We start from the raw sequence: 21,642 nt of genomic DNA on the forward strand, positions 1-21,642 counted from the left end.
TTAATTTTGGCTAGCACTGTCCTGATGTTAAAACAATTACCCCTGCAGCAGGGTACCTTCCTTCAGGTTTTCTCTGCTACCCCTGCAACAACCATAGCACTGCAACGTGACCTGCAACACCGACCCATGAAACCAGATGAAACAAATGAACAAATAAATGCCAATTATGAAGTCTTCAGATTTTTTTTTTTTTTAATTTCCATCAGAACAACAAAACCAATTTCAGATATCTCCATTTCTCAAAGAGTTATTATGATTGTTGGTGTGTTTTGCAATGTTTAGGGACAGCAGTTTAACGCAAGATAAAGTTTTCAAACTAGTCAACTAAAGAATAAGCCTATCCTTTAAACCTTTGACACCAGCTGCAGATCTGCAATCATTAACACAAAACATAAGCTGGAAAAATGTGAACCTCTGCGAGACGGGATGGATAGAAACATGTTAACATTTTTTATTTATTTATATAATTGAAACATTCTGGAATGTATTAACATGAAAGTGGTTTTGAAAACACCTAGTTTCAACTTTTTCATATAATTCCAAAAGCTTTCCGTCAGAAATAAGTGCCAGTATACTCATGGAACAATCCAAAATTACACAATGGTATTATTTTAATTTTGTTTCATTTCCATGGAAAAAATACTCTTTAAAAGTTAATGCTAAAGCTTTATTGGCACTAACTTGCCACTTTCCAATCCTAAAACTGGAATACATCCTTTCAAACCATGCCATATAAGGATGCAGAAACCTTCTACATATTTCAATATACGTCAGCACTTACTGATTAATATTGCAGTTCTGAGGCACAGTAGCAAATTCACAAGTTTAAAAAAACAGCACAGTTATTTCAGATAATCAAGATATTTATTGTTGAAATGTATGTGTCTAAAAATAATTATTACCTAAAAACATGAATCTTGTCTTAATCTGATGGGTGCTCAGGGCAAGATCTATTTACTTCAAACCATTCATCTATGCAGCTGTTGGATGCAAGACAAAAATGAAAACAATTGACATGAATATCTCAGTAACATTTCGCAGTAAGATAAGAATATAAATTGGTTTCTCAATTTCAGTGACTAGTAGGATTTTATATTATACAAAGAAGTCTACGTATATACACACATCACTGAGAAAATGTATTAACCCCAAACCAGAATAATATTTGGATATTAAATACTGTTGAAAAAACTGAATTTCCTAAGTGATACCATTTTCTAAGGAAGCATTTTGCAAGTTAATATCCAGCTTTTATACAGAGGTTACTTCACTACTCACACTATTATCTTGCTCATATAATTGTCATTTTACTTCCTGTGGTTACAGACACTTGTGAAAGCAAATATGAAACAGGTTTAAAAAGTGTTTCCCCCTCCTCCCCCTGCAAGTCTGTGAGCATTTGACAAAAGTTAAGCACGTACAACCTAAGCTCCCTAGCCATGATGTTCCCCATACAGGTGATTTTTTCCCTTTCAGCTTTTCAACCAAGCATGAGAAGCCTACAGCAGCGAAAACTGACTTCAAATACATTGGTGGAGATGCAGAAAGACGTAATTTTAAAAACATCTTTAGGGTTGCTGCTGTTGCTTCTTTGTTGTTCGTTTGTTTTTTTAAATGTAACAAGCAACTAAGTTCTAGTACTCTTTAAAGCACAACCCAATAAATGCAACCTTCTGGAATTTCACGTGCATCCTGAGGAATACTTGCCCTTTATGATATATGCAGAGGCAAGGCAGCCGAGCTATAGTATCTCCTTGCTGCAGCTCTTCCAGGCATATTGCACACTCCCCAGCATCTTTACTCAGCACATCCTCTGAAGAAAGAGCACAAAGTTAAATGGTTAAAAAGCAGACTACTACGAGCAAAATCTTCTTTATTCAGAACATCGAGAACAGCTACAGAATACTTCTTGTCCTGCAGAAAGCCCTGTCAAGGTGAGGATCAGTCACACGCCAACTGACTGAAAATTCCTGATGGGAGACCTCTTAGCAGCTCAAATTAAAACATGGTTCTGACTCAGTTTCTTGCCTGAATAACAGAGCCGTAGCTCAAAATGAAGTCCTGTAGGAAAACACCCATATGCAGAAGGAGGTTAGCCATAACCAACAGCCAGGATCCCTCTGGAGTTTGTACTCTCCCAGCAGATCCACACCCACCACACAGGCTGCTCCCGTCTGGCCGTGGAAACCAGCCGTGCTGCCAACCCCCAGAGCGGGCATCGGAGAAGTTGGGTTCTTCATACAGACGGTAGGCAATGCTTCCAGGGCTTTAAGGATTCGAGCTGGGTGGGCTTTTCCTTGCTCTGCCTTCATCCCCATGCTCGATTCTCACTATGGAGGTCACATTCAAGCCTGAACAGAACATTTCTCTGAACGGGACACAGCAGGTAATTAAGTAGGTAAAGATCTTAACTTGTGAACGCTTTGCCTGCCATTTGCTTTTTCTACGTTCCTACTCATCTCTCTTCTATATATCTGGCTTTCTTTTACCAGCCTTGCTGGCACTCACATTTCACACCTTCAGCCTCCTCTTTGCACCATGTCAGCATGCTCTACCACATCCCGTCCCCCTTTTCCTCAATGTAAAGCATGCAACTGTTAGCAATAGGAGTGGGAGGTTTCCATCAGGGAAAAATCAGTGCTGTACAGCTCCAATGACCCTAAATTTGTGGGGATACTGAATTTTTTGCAGTGTCACCAAGTCCCGTAACAAAGAGGAAGTAGTAAGTTACTAGGAATGCACAAGAGTTGGCTTTCACACGGAAGTTTCTGGGAGAAATGTATTGTTTTTAATAAAAACCTTCCCTCTTGAACACTTCTCTTAGAACGTGGGATGCAGAATTCGCTCTTAGCACAAAGCAGAACAGGAGGTCACGTAAGGCCCCGTCTGCCAGAAGCAGGTTAAAAGTCCCAGTCAGACGCAACCTCACACAGTCCCCAGAGAATTCCCATCAAGGGGCCACGCAGCGACCACGCTGGCAATCTCTGACGGAGCAGAAAGGTGCACACGTGGCAAAGGAAAGCCCACGTGTCCCAATGTCCACTTTCATGGGAAAAGCTTCCCCTTCTGCACCAAAAGGAGCCTAAAGGGACTCATTATGGGGAGCGCCGTCCCCAGGTACGGCTGAGAAACTCCCAGCTCTACCCTATTCTCTCCAGTGGCTCCAATACTCAGCACTATGGCATTCCAAACACAGAAAATGACAAGCGGACAACTAAAAAGCTGTCATGGCAGCAAAAAGTGAAATGCAATCAGGTCTACCTTGTTTCCCTTAGAATGACGGCAAGCTGTCTCGCAGGTGCTTGGGTTTCTAAAACAGTACTTATTTTAGTCTCTGCTATATTCATTGGTTATGCTAAAAATACTGTATAGTACCACGTGTGTGGCATCTTCATGAGGATATGTGAAGAATATCTAGCAGGGGTGAACTATTATAAAGAAAAAAATTCAAAACAGAATGATAAACAATATATATCCAACCACAATGAAAAAAAAAAAGAAGTATTTTACACATGGTAACATTACTGGTAGGCGTTGTATTAAGAAATTGCTTCTGTCGTTCTGTCAGAAGCTGTAAGCTTCCAAGAACATTAGAGGTACTTTCAAGAGACAAAGCAATTTAAAGCAATACAAAATATGTTAAAAACTCTTATCTGTCATTACATAATCCTGACACTAAGAAGTTGCCCAGAAGAGGCTGCTAAGGATAAATGCTTCCTTGAAGGTTTTTGGCTGGTGTTTTTTTTTTTTGTTGTTGGTTGTTGGGTTTTTTTAATGAAAAGATGCTTTAATATCTGACACCAGGAGGCAAAGACTCTCCAGACAGCATCGTCCTGCTACAGAGATATTAATCTTTGCCTGAGGTTCTCAGACACTACCCTCCCAAACCGCCCCTTTGCACAAGCACCTTGCCAGAAGTCTTATGAACAGATCTACTCTCTTCCCGCGCTTAGGCTGCAGGAAGAAACACCATTATTAATTCAAGCATGTTTCATATACACAGAACAAACTTAATAAAAGTCCTTTTTGCCATGGAGTCACTTTATCAAATCAGCAGCCGGTACCCAAACCAAAATGGCAGCAAGGTATCTCCAGTGAATTAAACCCCAGCCTCCCTCCCTCGGCACTCTCAAGAGGGAAGCATTTAGTCAGGCTCTGATGACAAAAATTAAAAAGCTGTCCAATAAAAATACAACTTATAAAAGAAAACATTCCTGTGAACTGCTTTCCCATCATTCCCTACTGTACATGTCTGGCTTACCTTGGGGTCTGAACTCCCGCCGAGCAATTTAACAAGACTCTGCAGATTCTGGCTAACATTAGGGAAAGATGCCAATTTGCACATTTGTATCTCCCCCCCCGCCCAGCCCTGGAGTAAGCGTCTGAGCCTCCTTCCCTCCAGTACTCCCATACTCTCCCCAGGTGCCCTTAGCCTCGCTCTTGGCAATACCGGCCCAACTGGACAAGTCCCAGGCAACCAGTTTGCCGCCCTCCCTGGCCTCCCCCCCGGCATTCCCGCCGGGATGAGCCGACTCGTGCCAAGAGGGAGCTGGGGTCAACGCGGACGCGGCCTCAGAAACGCGGTGGCGTTCTGCCTCCCCTGCAGAAGAGATTTTGTTAGCTGGTTTCAATGCTCCTCTCTTCCTCCGAAATTGCGAGGAGTTGGCATTCCCTACTTCTTGTGCTAACCTGACGAATCCTACCAGGCTCTCGTGCAAGAAAAGCACAAATACCGAAGGAATTAGTGCAAAATACCCACCTGCTACAAATGCCCACATGCAGCTTGGCACTGCACGTTAACAGACTCCAGGCCTGTATAATTATGCTCGTAATTGATTACACATGTAGAGTGATAACAGCAAAACCAAAGTCCTCCACGGACCTACGACACCTCGGGTCTGACTCCCTTTTGGATGCTTCAGGTGATTCTGATCATCAATCCCAGATTAATCAAAAGGAGTGAAAAAACCTGTTAGACCTGGATCGGGTCAGACTTTGTTCTGTACTTGTTTCATACAGCACTCTCCTGTACCAACACCAGCTTATACCAGATGGAAGTCAGTTTAAGGGCCATTTAACACTGACTTTTAAATGTATCTGTTACAGAAAAATGAGTAAATAATTTTGCACAGAAACACTGCATTCTGAACCATTTCTTTTGGTTTTCATATTTTCCTGCAGTGGAGTGATTCAGCAGATTCATATTATTCTTTTTCTTCTTCTCTTTAAAAAACAACAGTTTGAGATTTCATCAGCATTATGATTAAAACATTTATATGACTCTGTTACCTAAATGGAAGTGGGAAGAGGAAATAAGCAGAGGCCAGTTTTCCATTTCACCCACACGTGGGTACGTACACAAACACTCCCCACACACCCACATCCATCTGCCTTGAACCAAATAGGAGGTAAACACTCCTCTGCCTTCCCAGCTATTTGAACAAGTACTCACCAGCCAAAGACTGGTGTCAAAGATGAAATCTGGGAAAAGAGCATACTGTTTCCCTCCTGTGTCTGCTCAAGCACTTCTTCCTCCTCTCCTCTGTCCCTGGTTAATAATCCTACTGCTTTAGCTTCTGATTGCCATTAATTTTTCCTCCTAAAATTCTGCTTTTATCTTTACTGAAAAATAAAATTCTACTCCACTCCTTCATTTATAGCAAAATAGGTAGTACTGAATTAAAATACAATCATCCTGACAATTTTGCACATACTTCACCAATTAAAAACTTTTTCTACAACTTTTGAAAAATACATCCAACAACTATTAAAAGCCACCAACTCAGTCACGGTAAAAATTATAGGCAATGCCTATGATAAAATAAGTCTGTCTTTAAACTGAGGACTGCAAAAAGCACATGCAATACATAACTTACGGATTAAGTCATTAAAATCTGCGCTACTGCTTTTTGGTTTTCTTTTTAAAACACAGATAGATATAGCCCTAGGCTCTGGAAACCCCAAGTCACAAATCACAAAGACAGCTATAGTATTTGGGGAGATATCGCCTTATAGCTGCAGTATTTTATTTCTCTCCAGGCATTCCCTGAAAACAGAACACCAAGTTAGAAAGACCTTTGATCTAACCCAGTATGGCAGTTTTTCAAAATATCTGTGTTTTTTATAAAACTTAAAAGCTTAAACGTCTGTGGAAGCTGCCATCGCAGCTAGCTTAACAGTTAAGGACACCACAGAGGTGCACCCTTTCATGAGTATGACAAACTTAATCGGAACATACCTTTTGAACACTATTTTATCAGCACTAAAATTGGTAAAGCAAGAGCCATAGGAGATTAAAAAGTGTTGATGAAACGCCATTAAATAGTACATGTTACAATCTATCCGTTACACATTAATTTTTTTTTGCCGATTACTAAAAACTCTCTCAGTTAAGTACTAGAGACTGCTTGTTTTTAAACATCAAGCTCTAGACATTTAGATGTCAACGTATTTCTTCATATGTATAGTATGAATTCACCCACATTGCGGAATTTATTCTACACTTTTACTGATAGCACCTTCTGGGACAACTCAAAGCTTTTTCTTACATTTTTACAAAAAAAAGTAGACAAGAAGGACCTGCACATCCACAACTATTCAGTAGCCAGCAAGTATGTGTGTATGTGATTAACATACTCATTAAATGTTACGGACTTGATTTACTAAATCTTTCCAGCTTTTGCTGCATCTGTTTTTCTCCCTCTCCATTCCTTTCCAGCTATCTCCTACTATGCTTTCCTCCTCTTCACACCCATTTTCCCCAAAACACCATCCTCTCCAGACCTACCACCCCTCCTACTCCCCCAATCATCTAATTTCATTTACTGTAGCAATGCAGGCATTGGAGAAAGGAGGAAGAGATTAACGTTGTTAGCCACTATCTGATACGAATAATATGGACAGCCTTCTTATTTGGGATTAATATCTTTGGGGGAAGTAGAACCTGGAATGGAAGGAAAAGGAACCATTATGCCGGGTGTGCTTCCCTCATGCAGCTCAGTAACTGCCTCTGCAACCTGGTGCTGGCTGCAAGTACAAGCTTTCTCTCCTAGACCATCCTGAGCACGAGGAGAGCAAGCGGTTTCTTTGGCATTCTACCTGGTTTTTGGTATTCTGGCTGCCATGAGGGGATCATCCCTGATTCAGCACGCTCCAGCCAAGGATCATTCTTGGATGACCCGGTCAGTCCCCTGCTGCTGCTCAGAAATTGAGGCAGAAAGACATTCTGAAGGAGAGGTGATTGAGCTCTCAACAGCAGGAGAAAGATCGTTCAGTTGCCACTGCAGAAGAGGTTTGTATTGCCACTCAGAGCTTTCCACGCTCAATCCCCAGATTGAGCAAGGCAGAGCTAAAGGCATTAGCTTGATTCACCTATGAAGAAGACTGCACCTTCCCAGCCAGAAGCTAAACTTGCACTGCCCTCAGAGAGGAACACCCCTTCTGAAGAAGCAGTGGGTTCCTGATCAGAAACATTTCTCATTGCTCTAATACAAGCAACCTCCTCTAGATGAGATGCAAAAGGGAAGATTTTTAACATCTAGTGTTTTCAATCGAACCACAGCTAAGTGGTTTTCAGGATTCACAATACCAGAAAGTTGAGCATGTGGAAATTCAGAATTCAGCACTCCTGGCGTGACTTCAACCCAAATTCTCTTTTATACAGCTGAAAAAACTAATACCCACGTGGTAATTGAACAAGCACATGTTGCAACTTTTTGTGCACTTCAACAGGCACAGTAACCCCAAACACCACTGCACAACTTGCATGGTAATACCCAGAACTTAAGCAATCTAAAAACACCTTCCCCACCACAATACACAAAAACATAACCTCTCTAAAGCAAGCTAACCAGCTACAACAAATGTGACACTTCCTCAAATATTGACAAAGCATTTGATGAATTTGGCAGGCGGGAAACAGGGCGGGGAATGGGGTTTGGCATCTTGCTTTTCACCCCTTGCAACACGGCAGCCCATTACAATTTCCTATTCAAAGCCCAGGTATTATCCTTGCTTTCCCCTTCCCTCTCACCTTGTTCAATGTTGGTCCAAGACTGAGATATCTATATACAAACAGATACCCATCATGAAAGAGTTCCTGCACAAACATTGCATGTAGTCTTTGGTGCTCCCTCCTCTTACAACACAGAGGTAAAGGGGAGGGAGCACACAAAACAAAGTGCAAGTCGCACAAGAAAAAAAGATTTGCAGAGTAAAGCCTACGTGGCAATGCTTCCATCACAACACCACGCTGAGCTAGAAGGAGGTGGCTGCAGAAGTTTCATTATTTCTCAGCTAACCCAACATTTGAAGAACTGGGTTTAGATTTCTGTAGGACATTCTCAGCTTTCAGAAGCCAATTCTGAGAAATAGCTAGATACTTCCTGTTCAGACAGATAATGATTTGATGCATGGTAGAAAAAAAAATACTCACTTTTTGTTGAATAAAGATAAAATATTAAATAATAGTGATTAAAATACATTTTAGGGAGCAGGATAAGTATAAAAGCCTGTGTAGTCCTAGCTACTTGGATACAATTCTAATTAGGTAAACTAAATAATACAGAGGGGAGTGGGATTGGTGCACTGAGGGGAACAGTTCTTTTGTAAAGAGGTTTGCTTCAGTAGTCTCAATGGAAATCTGTCTGCAACTTTAAGATACATGGTGTGAATACAAGCTACAGTTCTGGAAAAAAAAAAAAAATCCCAAGTTTAAATAACACAGCTTTCATACAATGTCCGATTAAGATACCTTGCTCATAGACAAAGTTTGGTTTGCATTCCAAGACTCACAGTGAAGAGCTAAACTTTGAAAAAAAGGCCAAGTAGTCTGAGAAATAAAGCTCCTCACTGCTGAGAAACAACATCCACAGCCACTCCCTATGCTATCAGGATCAGTGCATCAACTTTCTTAGTCCGTATTTATACTTCTGGTACGAAGTGTTGGTATGAAATAGGTACTCATAAAAGATAAATTTTATCCACCCATTGGACGTGAAACATCTTGTGCTCCTGTCTTGAAATTTATTGCCAAAGTGACTATGCATTTCCACAGTGATTCAAGATTTTCCTCTCGATACAGAGACAATTATCTGATTGACTCTGAAATTTCTGCCTAAGCTACAGTCTCCGAATTCTGTTGAAGGCCGCTTGCAGTTTGAGATTCCCTTGAACGTGAAATCATCTCAAGATGGTTAAACAACTTTCTCCTGTTGCACTGACTTCTAAAGATAAATTCCGTTCACGACATTTGTAAGTACCATCTCCTTAAACTGTCAAATTTTAGGCTGGATAAGAGTCAAAAAGCTGCACCTGTTCACAAACAAACCACAGATAAACAGTCTCATCCTCCAGAACATGATGTAAAGAGACTTTGTGCCAGCCTCACCCATCCTGTACTAAGTCCCCATTTCAACTGAACTGATGTATATTTGTGTTTTGAATGACACAAGGGTTAACTTGTTCGGGAATAGTCTTCCTTGGCATGCTGTGTTTGTTCCAAGGTTTCCCCTGCTTCCTTCAGAAACACTATTCCTGGGAGACGAAAATACTTCTAAATATTGTCTTATCAGGAGGCGACTGAGTGAAAAATCCTTGAATGCAGCAGTACCAAACTAGTGCCCCACCAAGAAACCCCATCATGTATGGTGTACCCCAGCACATACCATCTGAAACAAAAGCTGCTGATTGCAGCACATGGAATAAGGAAGCTGTTTTCTCGTGTTTTAATCAATATGACATGATCTCTCAGGTTACTGGGTGTTAATCTTGAATGTCAGGAGTTAAATCAAAAGTAACATGTAAAGGGGCAAACCCACAAGAAACGAAACAGAAGCAAAATAAGACTCCTTAGGAAACAGCGTAAGGAACTATTGCTTGGAGAATACATCCTCCTTGGCTCCACTGGGTAAGAATGATTTACATTTCTCAAGGCTGAGTTTACCATCAAAGAGGATCTTACGCCACAAATATGCTACAAAAGAAGGAGTGGTTGAGTAAATGGCCAGGAGCAACCAGCATGTATTGCTGACAAAGAGTCTGCTGCAGTTAGAGAGGACTGTTTCTTACTGGGAGCTGGAGATAGCTGGGATGAAGGAAATGTACAGAGGCAGGCAAGAATACCAGTGCAGGATCCATGCATGCAGATCTTTTATAATTTTTATTCTTTGATAAACAATGCTTCTTATCTTTGAAGAGTAAACCAAAGCAAAATATTTAAGAGGTACTTTTATGCACCTGCCAATCTGTACCAGCACTAAAAAAATGGTATGGTAGATTAAAAAACAATATAAGCCTGTTGAGAACTTGGGACTGCAATCCAGAGATCCAGTCCAAAGGTGGGTGAACCATAAGGCTTCCCCCTGAGCAATGGACAGAAATTGACTCTTGTCACCAAGGGGGACACACTCAAGAAAAATGAGAGAGGCCTGAAGTCCAGCTTGCTTTGCGTAGCAGATGACTTCTTTACCCAAAGGTTAAAAAAACAAATCAAAAAACCCACACCAAAACTAAACCAAGAAAACCCCCACCACAACCAACCAGGCATAAAACCCCAAGAATATTTATCTACAGAAGCTTCTGGTAGTAAATCACTTGGGAATCTGAGTTAATGATTTAATAAGGAAAAGATACCACTGTGGTCAAGAGGGTGATGAATTCTTTTTATACACCGTGCAGAGACAGCTCTCTTCAAATAGCTTTATGGTTCGAAGGAAGACTTGACTATGATGCTCTAAGTCTATTAAAATGAGCAACTTTCCATATCAAGAGTGGATGCTATCACCAACAATATTCACACACTAGGAAAGTACAGCAGGGCATGGATGTGGCAGAGTAGGTACAACAGAAGCTGTTTTTTCTGATCAATCCAAAGGAAAGATCTAAATTGGAAAAGATCTAAATTGGAAAAGATCTTCCAAGTGCAGGATGTTGGTATAACTGTACAAAAGGATCCCCACTGAGGTTAGGAAATCCCTCTTGCTACGGCAGCTTTTTAAAGTGACTGAACTTATTTTATCCCCCAACACAAAAGGAGACCAAAAAGATTGCAGAACAGTTTTTCCAAATAGCAAGGCTTCAGCCATTCACCACTACTGAAACTAAGAAGTTCAGAAGCCAGAGAAACTGCTTTGTAATGGTTTTCAATTAAGATGTTTCATTCTAGTAATGGTCTGCAAGAAATTGAGAGTTCGATGGGGACATGCTAGCCTAATGAAACCTGTGAGAACTCTCATCTAACACAACACAGGTGAAGCGGGTGCATTAGAAACCTTCATGGAGGGAAAGGGTAGGGCAACAGTGTCCCTGAAGAGCAGAGGCAAAGAGAGAATGAAGAGAAGCAGCTCAGATGCAGTTAGCTATCCTATTGCACTGGCCAACATGGGTTACTTTAATGTTGACCTCTTTTGAAGCTGGATGTAGGATTTGATTCGGTGTTTTCTTCACTTTGTCCTTTTTCAAGTTCTATTCCAGGTTCTTACAGGCATCCTCAACACAATGAGCTTTGCAAAGTCTTTTTTCCAGTCTTCTAACATTGGCCAAATGACTAACTCATTTCTTTGCAAGCTTGCAGAGGTGGTTTGATCGGATGCAAAATGAATGCATAGGGAGCACTAAGGGAGATGGTAAAAGAGATGAAACTATGAGCCTAAGCTTGAAACAGGAGGAGGGGAGGAAAAACAGGTGTGTCTGACTAAGATGCTATTCTTAGGGAAGATACAATGCATTACTGAGCGACATACAATGAAAACACTGGTGCCAAAACTCAGGGTGCATAAAGCCTGGCTTATTAACCCCAGTGCCAGGTGCTGGGCCTACGGGGTGCTTTTCCCAGCAGGCTCTAGATCAGCCTCCTCCAAGTTAAAACTGAATGTCTGGTGTCAACATGCATAAACAGGACAGGCATATAAATCACTGCATAATTTTTCTTGTCTGTCTTTTCACAGCAGACGGCTTTTTACAAACTATTCCTATTTTAAATACAATTATCCTTGCAATATAGATGGAATGCAAAACATGTCTGAATGCAAAAAGTTCTGATAACATCAAATATTGAGTCAGAGTTTTCGAAGTTATCTCGATTTTTCTGCTCTACACTAACCCATAATCCAGTATTATAATTTATTCCAGCAAGCATAAAGATACAGTATTTCTGGTGCTAACAGGTACCTACAGGTTTTTACTATCCCGGTAAGATACCAAGTATATGGGTCTTTAATTTCAAGAGTCAAAAAAAAAAAGCCACAATACAAACCACCAATAAGCCTTCCTTTATATTTTAAAGCAAATAGCATCCATTTCTAGATCTTAGAAATTAAGTCAAATAAAAGACACCCACGTAATTTCAATAGTATTCAGCAATCGTGATCATTCACAAATAATAATACAAAAAGATGAACATGGGAGATGTGTTTAAAGGACCAAAAGTCCCCAGAGACAATTCTCTGGTATATGTTCAAAGTTTTATGCACATAACCTGGAAGTATATTTCTTCAACCATATTAAAATTTTATTTTTCTCCTAATTTTTTAAATCTACAGGCTAGCAAAACTATTGGACACCATTATGACAACAAGACATTTCAGCTAATAAAGCCATAGATTGAAATAGATTTCCTTGGAGCTGGGGAGAAAAAAGATGAAAGTGTTAACCAAACAATTCTTCCCCCATCTCTTCATTCCATAGAAATAAACACTGTTTATGGGCTAAAAATTATCAGTGAATACTACATTATTGCTTAGCTACATGAAGGCTATCCCATACTTAATGTTATACATGAAGACTATCTAATGAAACTTCACACAACAAAGGAGAGAACGAGGAACAGTCAAAATTAAGAAAAATTGATATGGCTTTAAATTACAGATAGCTATTAGTGCTGGGTTAAAATGGAAGTCATCTCGGGTTTTTACGAGCATACTTTAACAATGTTGCTTCAGTGTTAATATAGTTCAGCCCTAAATCTAGCAATAGTGATGTTTTTTGTGCTTCAGCTGTGTTAGAACTTCAGGTTATTTTTGCATCTGAACAAATCTGTAGCCACGTCAGACAAAGTTACACAACTTCAGGAAGAAAGGAGGTTCCTCCAGGGAAGATACAATAAGCAAGTGTAGTAATTTGTACCAATGTCAGTATGTAATCAGTGTAATTCCTGTCAACAGGCAATTTACAGCTTGTTCTAGAATCACTGGATTTTGCTAAAAATACTAAAAGCGGGTAATCTTTTCTTCTGTGTATGCAGTGTTAATAATTCCCAGTTTAGAAGTGAGAGTACTCTATCACATTAACAGTGTTTTCACCCAGCTTTTTTTCTGAAGACTTAGGCTTGTTCTACCACTGAAAACCCCTGAAAAAGCTGGACTGACTTCTTTGTCATCTTGTCATTCTGCAACTCCAAAGCACAAGACTATTTAAGCAATCAAAGGGTGGCAGGTTTAAAAACTATTTTAATCTGAAGAAAAAAAATTACAAATGACATTTCAGGCAACACTTTAAATTGATCTGCCCTTGGGGCAGTTTCTGAGCTAGAAGGAGTGCCTCTTATTCTTTTATTTTTCTTCAGAAAAAAAAAAAATCCTGATCTGCGAATAATCTGTTCTAGTTCCTGCAAAACAGTGAGGAATTTAGGGAAGGAAATACCATGAAATTCCTACACAGATCACCCCATCTCAGTGAGACATAGTTTGGCATTTATTTTTAAAAACCTGAAGATTTCAAGTACTTTCATTTCAAAATCCAGGCAAAGAAACCTATTCTCAAAGATTAGGAAAAGCTGTGTATTTTCAAGGGTTTTGTTTCCACAGAGCAACTACAAAAGATAAGTCAGTTTGCTGCTAACAAACAAGTGAAATCTCAAGGTTTTAGAGGTATCAGCTTTAAAGACTGCAGAATTACCATACAAAACCAGGAACATTATTTCCCCTGAAGCTAAATTCCCAGCAGTCACAAGACTGCAGCAGTTGCAGACATGATTTATGACATCCTTCGAATGACCTCTCAAAGCTAAAGACTGATTAAGTGCAAGACATGGCAGGTAGCTCTCGTCTGCCCGCATCACACGATGCGGAGTCACGGCGCACCAAGCGTTTGCTACCGAGAGAATAAAACCGTCCCTCGGCTTCCTACTGCATGCAGCACTGCCCTGCCGTTATAGAAGAGGAACACAGTGCCATGCAGCACAGCATATCGGGTCCTCTCCCAACCCAATCTGAATCACTCCTCGTGTCACCCACAGATGCTCTGTGCGGCACTGGTTCACAGGTATATCTGTATTTTTTTCTAGGACAAGAACTGTCATTCGACTTCAGCAGCACTGTCAGCGCCAAAGGAAGACAATGGCAGTAACTGGGGTTAGGAGTAGCTTACAAGGAAAAGAAACAACTTGAGCTATTCAGCACACGAACGATCCTATTTTCTCTATTTCTTTCAGAAACAGACAGGCTTGTTCTACAGTTGTCAAAAGCTTTACTGTATTTATCCAGTGCTGCATATGAAATATTCCCGTGGCACATGTATGTATTTATATAAAGGCAATTCCAATGTACTGAGAAGAAAATTGTTGTCCCACTCTCAAGAACTCGATTAAGTACGAGGTGACATTGCAGCTATTTTGGCCAGGAGTGATTTGCAACGGCTCAGTCACAGGAAGTTCAGTCTAGCAGATTTAGGCCTGACCCAAGGGAAAGCATGCAGAGAAATCACCCACCAAATATCCTTCTCCCCAACGGTTTATTAAAAAAGTAAGTTGCATTTACAGCAAATGAGAGAAAAGTTTAATATGTGAATGGATGTGATCTCTGCAGTGTGTCCCCCTCAGCAGGATCTACACGTCGACTTTACTTCACTACAGCAAGAAAATTCAGCATAACCTATTGAGCAACCCCAACCCGAACCATGAAAGTGAGCTGCCCTAGCTTCTTCACAAATCTACACCTCCCTTTCTCCTACATGAAAAGATAGAAAGCAATATTGATACCTCAACCACCACCACTAAACCTCTGAGATGATATCTTACCAAGACAAATGGGGCAGTCTGCAGTTCTGGGAACTGCTGTTCCAGACATTCGAAGCCCTTCCCTCTCAGTTACACTATGTTCCCATTTCAGGAACTTTCTTCACAATCACGCCATTAGCAATGCACAGCTTACTCTTTTGACTCTGTAGCAAAGGGTTTGTGGGTGTGGTGGAAAGATAAGAGACTGCAGCCTCTAAAAGTGCTGTACCTCCCCTCTATCACAGCCTGACCCAATTAATCCACTGACTGAGGCTGAAATGGGGTCAACAAAGCGGGTCCTACCCTTGTTTAGGTGGCAGGTCCACGCTGAATTTGAGTGTGGTTTTATTTAGTGACGTTTGTCAGCATTACCCAGTAAAATTAACAACCATCCTCCCAACAAACCCAAACTGTAACAAGCTGATTTTGCAGTGATGCTCTTCTGTGAAGTACCAAAAAATGTTGAAGAAGAGATTTGGGATGGCTGGAAGAAAATACAGCTTTACTGAACAAAAGGAAGGAAGAACTAGAGTTTGCAACTTTCTCTTGGCAGTCTGGTTTGGACAAATAACTACCCACAACCAATACTGGTGAACACCAGTGAAGGTTTCCTCCTTGTTCAAATGTTACCAACAATTCCCAAAGGAAAAAAGCACAAACTAATCAATGTATTTTAATCAAGTTCTTCAAACACAGTTTCCCTCCTTAAAATTGTAACAATGATTTGCAAGACAAGCTATGAAAAGTTTGAGCTAATATTATACCTATTCACAGAATAACAGTCGTGCAAATGTCTGAGATAACATTTTATTTACTATAGTAATGTTCTACTGTCACCACGTTAAGCAAAATCTAAAAGTTCAACAGATGTTCAGCAGTTCTAGTTATTTTTAAGAACTTCTGAAGAAAACAGTTTTAAAGCATCAGGGAAACTGAATGAACCTCCTACATACTCTGGAGGATGTTCATGAGTACACATGATCAAAACAAGAGTAAATGTCACCATTTTAAGTGCAAGCACAGGATAAGTGTATGTTCACGCATCCTGTTAAAATACCTTATAAAGTACACTCTTCTCCCTCCCAGCACCCCTGAGAACAGAGCACAGAATCATCTAGGGCAGAGCAAGAAGCTAGAAACTTTTAGTCAGGAATCTTGTTAAACTCAAAAAATGGAAGTATTGAGAAATTCCATGGAGAATTTTATACCTCGGATAAAGTGGAATGAAAGAACTGATTTGCCTTAGTATTACTTTGTACTGCTTTGCTGAAAGTCTAAGTCCTATTAAAGGATGAGGACAAGGAAGAAGGTTTAAGCTTTTCCAGGCAGACTGGCAAATTGCCCTATTGCAAGGTCTTTTAGGGTATGATCTAAGGAACCCTGGCAGAAAAGTGAACTTGAAGTTAGCAATTCTTTTCATTCCGGACTGAAGTTTTGAGTGCATCAGTCAAAACAGTTGACAGAAACAGCCCTGCTGAGTAAAATACTCTGCCTTTTTTTGTGCACGGAAGTAACCAAGGAAATCAAGTGGCTGCAGTGAGCAGAACTACCAGAACCATGTATTTCGGTGGTCCAAACGTTAAGGTGCACTATTCTTCCCTTCTACTGAGCAATATAAACTGAGAAGGTTCTAGCACAAGTACCTTGCCCCACAGATGTTGAAACAGCTACCAATGAGCAAAGCTTGTAACCTGTGTTAGAGAAAACTAGGTCAGTCCCATCCACAATGAATGCTACCAAAATATTTTTATTTAGTCCTTTAGGTGACTCATGCCAATCTTCAAGACTCTGCTTTTGATCAAAATGCATATATTATGGCTGTCATTCAGATGTCAACAACTGCTCTTAGCAGGATTATTGCTGATACAGATTGCTGCTCAGGATTCTGACACTCCCATGCAGGCCTCAGCATGTGGCAGTACCAGCATTTCTCTTTCCTCACAAGACAGAACTTAACCCAATACCTCAGACGGATTTAGAATAAACACTGTATTTAAACTCTCGTGACAAAACCCTGCTTTGCATCCTTGCTATTCTAAATCAGTCGCACTGTTGTGGCCCAAGCCACTCTTAATTCTCTTAGATGGCACAGGAATATTTGGCTAGCTGTGCATGGTGTTCAATTTGGACACCCCAGGACAGGAAGAACACATCAAGTTTCACTCATGTTTTTCTTCCAGTACACCTGCTTTAATTTTCAATATTCTGTCTGTAAAAGTCTTTCCACATATTAATCCTCCATTCAAAACAGAGCTGGATAAACTTTAAATATAAAAATCATATATGTAATCACAAATAGCAGGGATGCTTGATCCCATGATCTTTTTGGGTGCAACAGGGCTAAAAAATTCTCTTATTGTAATTTTAAAAGAATAATTCCAAAGTTGTTACCCCGAGTAAGGGGAAAAAATCTCCAGCAGCTCACACACTGGATGTCTCAACATTCTCCCTCTCTGAAATTACACTAGCAAAAGTTCTTCCCCTTAAAACGAACCTCAGTAAATAAGTTGGCCAATAATCACACCCACAGCCATATCTGAATTAAATGCGGAGGAAGCTGAGTGAAAGCAGCACCGATGTCAAAGCAGCACCACCCCTGAGCAAGCGGCTTTGAGGAGACCCGCTTAGAAAGCTTCCAGTAGAACAGCGTTCCAACACAAAGTGCTGACTTGATGAAACACAAAATATTCCACAGGAATGTGCTAATTCAATCAAAACTTTTGAAAGAGGACAGGCCGGCTTGCCGAGCCAGCCAACCAGTCTAGCAAGCTGACTGGTTCTCTGGGGTCACTGGCTTCCCCATCTGGCCAGGTGCCAGGCTGCTAGTCCCTGCTTTCAGAGGGGCCCTTCAGTAGTAATAATAATCAGAATAACAACAACAATAATACTAATAACCACTATAATAATAATAGTAAAGTCTTACGAAGTGTTCTGAGAAACAAAGGAATTTTAGAACGAAAACCAGAATTACTTCAGAACCAACTGCAAGGTTGGAACCAACTTCAAGAGGAATTGGTTGCATTTGTGGCAAAGCATCTAAAACTTGTGCCCTTAAAGTCGCAAGTCTCTCCTGTGTCTTCTCAATTTTTACAGAACACCTTTCAGTGAAAGAAAAAAAAAATACTATAACACCACAAAATGAACAATAAGTATATTCAAAACCAAAACTTCGCCAGATAGGTCTAATCATCAGCAAAGAGTTAAAGGGAAGTTGCTTCTAAAGCACTGGGTAAATTAAAGTAAATGCCCCTGCCTGACCCAAACCCAAGGCCACCTTTGTAAGCAACCCCTTTCACAGAGTAGTCCCTGTGTGGGCAGTGCAAAGAGCCTCATTTAACTTGTTGGAGAAACATAAAGAAAGGACTAGGTATGGCTATAGAATATTTTAGAAGTGGTTTAAAAAAAAAAAAAAAAAAAAAAAAAAATCTGTCAACTAGCAAGTAACTTGTTTTCTTCTTAAAGCTGGATTTTGGCAAACTGGCTAACCACTACATGGGACCTACTCTGGCTTCTCAGCAAGTAACAGTATGAAGAGGTTTTTACCCTCTTGCTAAAAATGCAAGGCCATTTAAGACAGTAACACCAAACACCACAATGTTTCTGCGCAATTCCATTCATTTAACCAGCTTTTGTATCAAAATGCCTAGATATTGCTTCATGTGTGAGCAACACAAGTAGTTTAAAGAGATGTGGAACAAAGTTCCACAAAAAAAAGAAAGAACTCTTTTTTTACATGCCAAATTGAGTCGGCAATGAGATCTCTGTAGCAGGCAAGTCATATGATTTTCAAAGAACAAGGCTAATAGAATGTACTGATTTATTTATATGAAAATCAGCACAACTTCCAGCATAGAACTGGGACAGATTTGTGACCACTCTCTTTCAGAAAACATGTGTAAATCAGACAGCTGCCAGAGTTTGCAGTTCACTGACCCTTCCTACAGCCAAATGCAATGCACAAAGGTAGCTCAGAAAGCAATTAGAGATTGGCTGGGAGGACTCATTAATTTTTTTAAACTTCAAATCACAACTAAACAGTCATAACATTTCTCTGGGGAAGACTGTGTGCCTCAGACTCACATTTAACAAGAAAGAAGGTTTGTCTTCTCAGAACGACAAAATACATACAGTTTGCTCCCTGCTGCGTCTTAGAAAGAACAACTAATACATTTACAGTATCATGAGGAAACATATCTAGAAGAGAACTAGACATAAGCACAGTTCAATCCAACCGCTCGATTTTTAAACATCTCAGCACCTGCAAAGTCTTGGGCTCCCTTCAACTACTTGCAACACAAAATTCAGAGAAAAAAGGTGAGGGGGAAAAAAGAAAAAAAAAAATACATTTTTCCTGCTAGTTACCAGATAACAGGTAATAGGACTGCAAACCACCAGTGACTAACACAAGCAAATGATGCCTACTTGGCTCTATTTGGGAATGTATGGCATACGGCCAAGATAACAATGAGAAAGTAAAACATAAAAAGATGCCTTCCATTTTGGAAGAAGGTATCAAAAGTTGATAGCAGCATCTTTTCTTCTCTCAAGCAAAACTCGAGATGCCCTTCTTATGGCTTATGACAGAAAGGCAGATCCATCACTGCTCTCCTCATCATGGCAAACAACAAAATATACAAGAAAAAAAAGCATGCTTATAGACATTTATATGCAATTCTGGGCCTGTAATCACGGCAGAATTAAGTTACCAATGTGCTAGTTAATTCTCTTTCATTAGCCCTCATTAAAGGGATCACAATCATACCACAGAGTAACAATTGAGCGCTGCACAACTCTGAAGCCATATCCTCAATTCCTTTGTGCTGCAGTAATTTAAATAACCAGCTATAGGCTGTAATTTAAGATTGAGTCCACAGCTCCAGGAGCTAACCAACTGGAGTTACAAGGATCAATGCACACTTCTATTCAGTGTTTATGAGAATGAGACCATATTTCTAAATCAGTGTCTCTCTCAAACCAGTCTATGTAATTTAGTAATTTTCTCCTTTCAAGCTTATATAACCATGTCCTAGAATGAGTTTCTGAGGCTCTCTGTACAGCAAACACACTCCTAAATTGAGAGATTACATGTTGCTGCTAATAACTCATATTGCATTGTCCACAACTGCTTCTCTTGTGTTGCAGATTATCCAGAGAGTGGCTTGAGGTGCCACTCACCGGTTTTACTTCTGCTTGTTTAAATGGAAGTTTGTTGATTCAGACTGCATAAAGGTAACAAGACGGCCCAAAGGAGCTCCAACCAGCAGTGTGCTGGCTGAGAGGCACAGTGCAGGAGAAAAAAAAAAAAAAAAAAAACAAAAAAAAAAAACAGCCTGGATATGGCACTGTTGTGATACAAATGAACGTCACAAACGATACTGAGAGGTTACGTTATGTAATTGTTGTATCTTTGGAAAAAAGTCAGTCAGCTGAGTGCGCTCATACAGACACGCAGGAAGCAACAGGGGCAAAGGATTTCAATCAATCAACTCATCATTTGTGTACATCCCATCAACTGGATCCCTGCCAGAGCTTGCTCTCTGCCAGCTTGCCTCCTCCTGCTCCACCCTAACCGATCCCAAGTGCATTGTCCCTCCCTGACTCAGGCGACTAGCCTGCTTCTCCCTAATGTTCAACATCTCTCAGAACACAGATTTCTATCAACTTATTTTGGAAAATGCTCAGTCCTAAATTCAAAAAGGCAAAACAAAGAAAAACAAAGCCCTCTCCATTAGATGAAGTCAACCTTCTCAAATATGCATGTGGTAACACCAGGAGAAAAAAAAAAAAAATTTACTTTTTCTGAGTGCTGTGCTTTGAAATGGATTTCACAGCTTTGTATGATTTCAAATTAGTTTTGCAATTAAGGGCCAGCATTATTGCTATCCAGAGAAAGAATAAGGTGGGCCCAACCATCCTTCAAGACTTGTTCCAATAAAAAAAAAAATCCAGTGTAGGACACCGTATCAGCAAAGTGACAGGAGGTCAAAGAGCCCACAACACTGCAAGTTATTTAGGTAATAACTTACATTGGAACGGACCTCTTTAGTTCTTCTGGTCTAGCATTTCATTCAAAGCAGGACCAGGTTAGACTAAGTTGCTCAGGGCCTTATTCAGTGAATTTCTGAACATCTCCAAGGATGAAGGCTGCACAGCCTCTTCAGGTGCCTGCTACTGTGTTTGACCACCCTCGTTATGCAGCATTTCTACCTTACATTGCATCAGATTTTTTCCTGATGCAACTTGTGACCAGTGACTTTCAACCTTCTGCTGTGTACCTCCAAGAAGAGTCCAATTCCCTCTCCTCTACAATTTCTTTCTAATCACATTCTGTTCTCACATACTCCACATTTGATGACTGGTGAGCAATAAGCTCATTCAGGAGGCACTGTAAGATTTCCTGATGGTAGGGCAGCTCTGCCAAAGTAGGCACAGAGTTCAGTAAGATTTTCTAATTCCTAGTTTTCTGAAACCTTTTTGTGTGCTTGCCATAGAGCTGAGTGTCAGCCTAAGCCACAGTGATAGAAGGGTTTGATCCCAACAGTGGCAAAAGTCCCGTTTGCCTTGCATCAAAGGTTGCCTAGAAGGAGGACTTAGTGGCAGGGAAAAAACAGAGCTACCATGGGTGACTTATTTGACATTTCCAAGTTTCA

At 40.4% G+C, this 21,642-nt stretch overlaps 1 protein-coding gene across 2 annotated transcripts in view; it reads right to left on the reverse strand.

Moving 5' to 3' along the window:
- ZNRF2 (zinc and ring finger 2) overlaps positions 1-21,642 on the reverse strand; it is a 56,789-nt gene that overhangs the window by 2,741 nt on the left and 32,406 nt on the right. For both annotated transcript variants that reach the window (XM_042806560.1, XM_042806559.1), the window contains 2 exons: positions 1,708-1,813; positions 903-980 (listed from right to left, as the gene is read on the reverse strand). In XM_042806560.1, coding sequence (XP_042662494.1) covers positions 923-980; positions 1,708-1,813 — 164 coding nt within the window. In that variant the 3' untranslated portion in view covers positions 903-922. The remainder of the gene's footprint in view (positions 1-902; positions 981-1,707; positions 1,814-21,642) is intronic.

The sequence above is a fragment of the Tyto alba genome, unplaced genomic scaffold (assembly GCF_018691265.1).
Source record: "Tyto alba isolate M040663 unplaced genomic scaffold, T.alba_DEE_v4.0 Super-Scaffold_46, whole genome shotgun sequence".
NCBI lineage: Eukaryota > Metazoa > Chordata > Aves > Strigiformes > Tytonidae > Tyto > Tyto alba.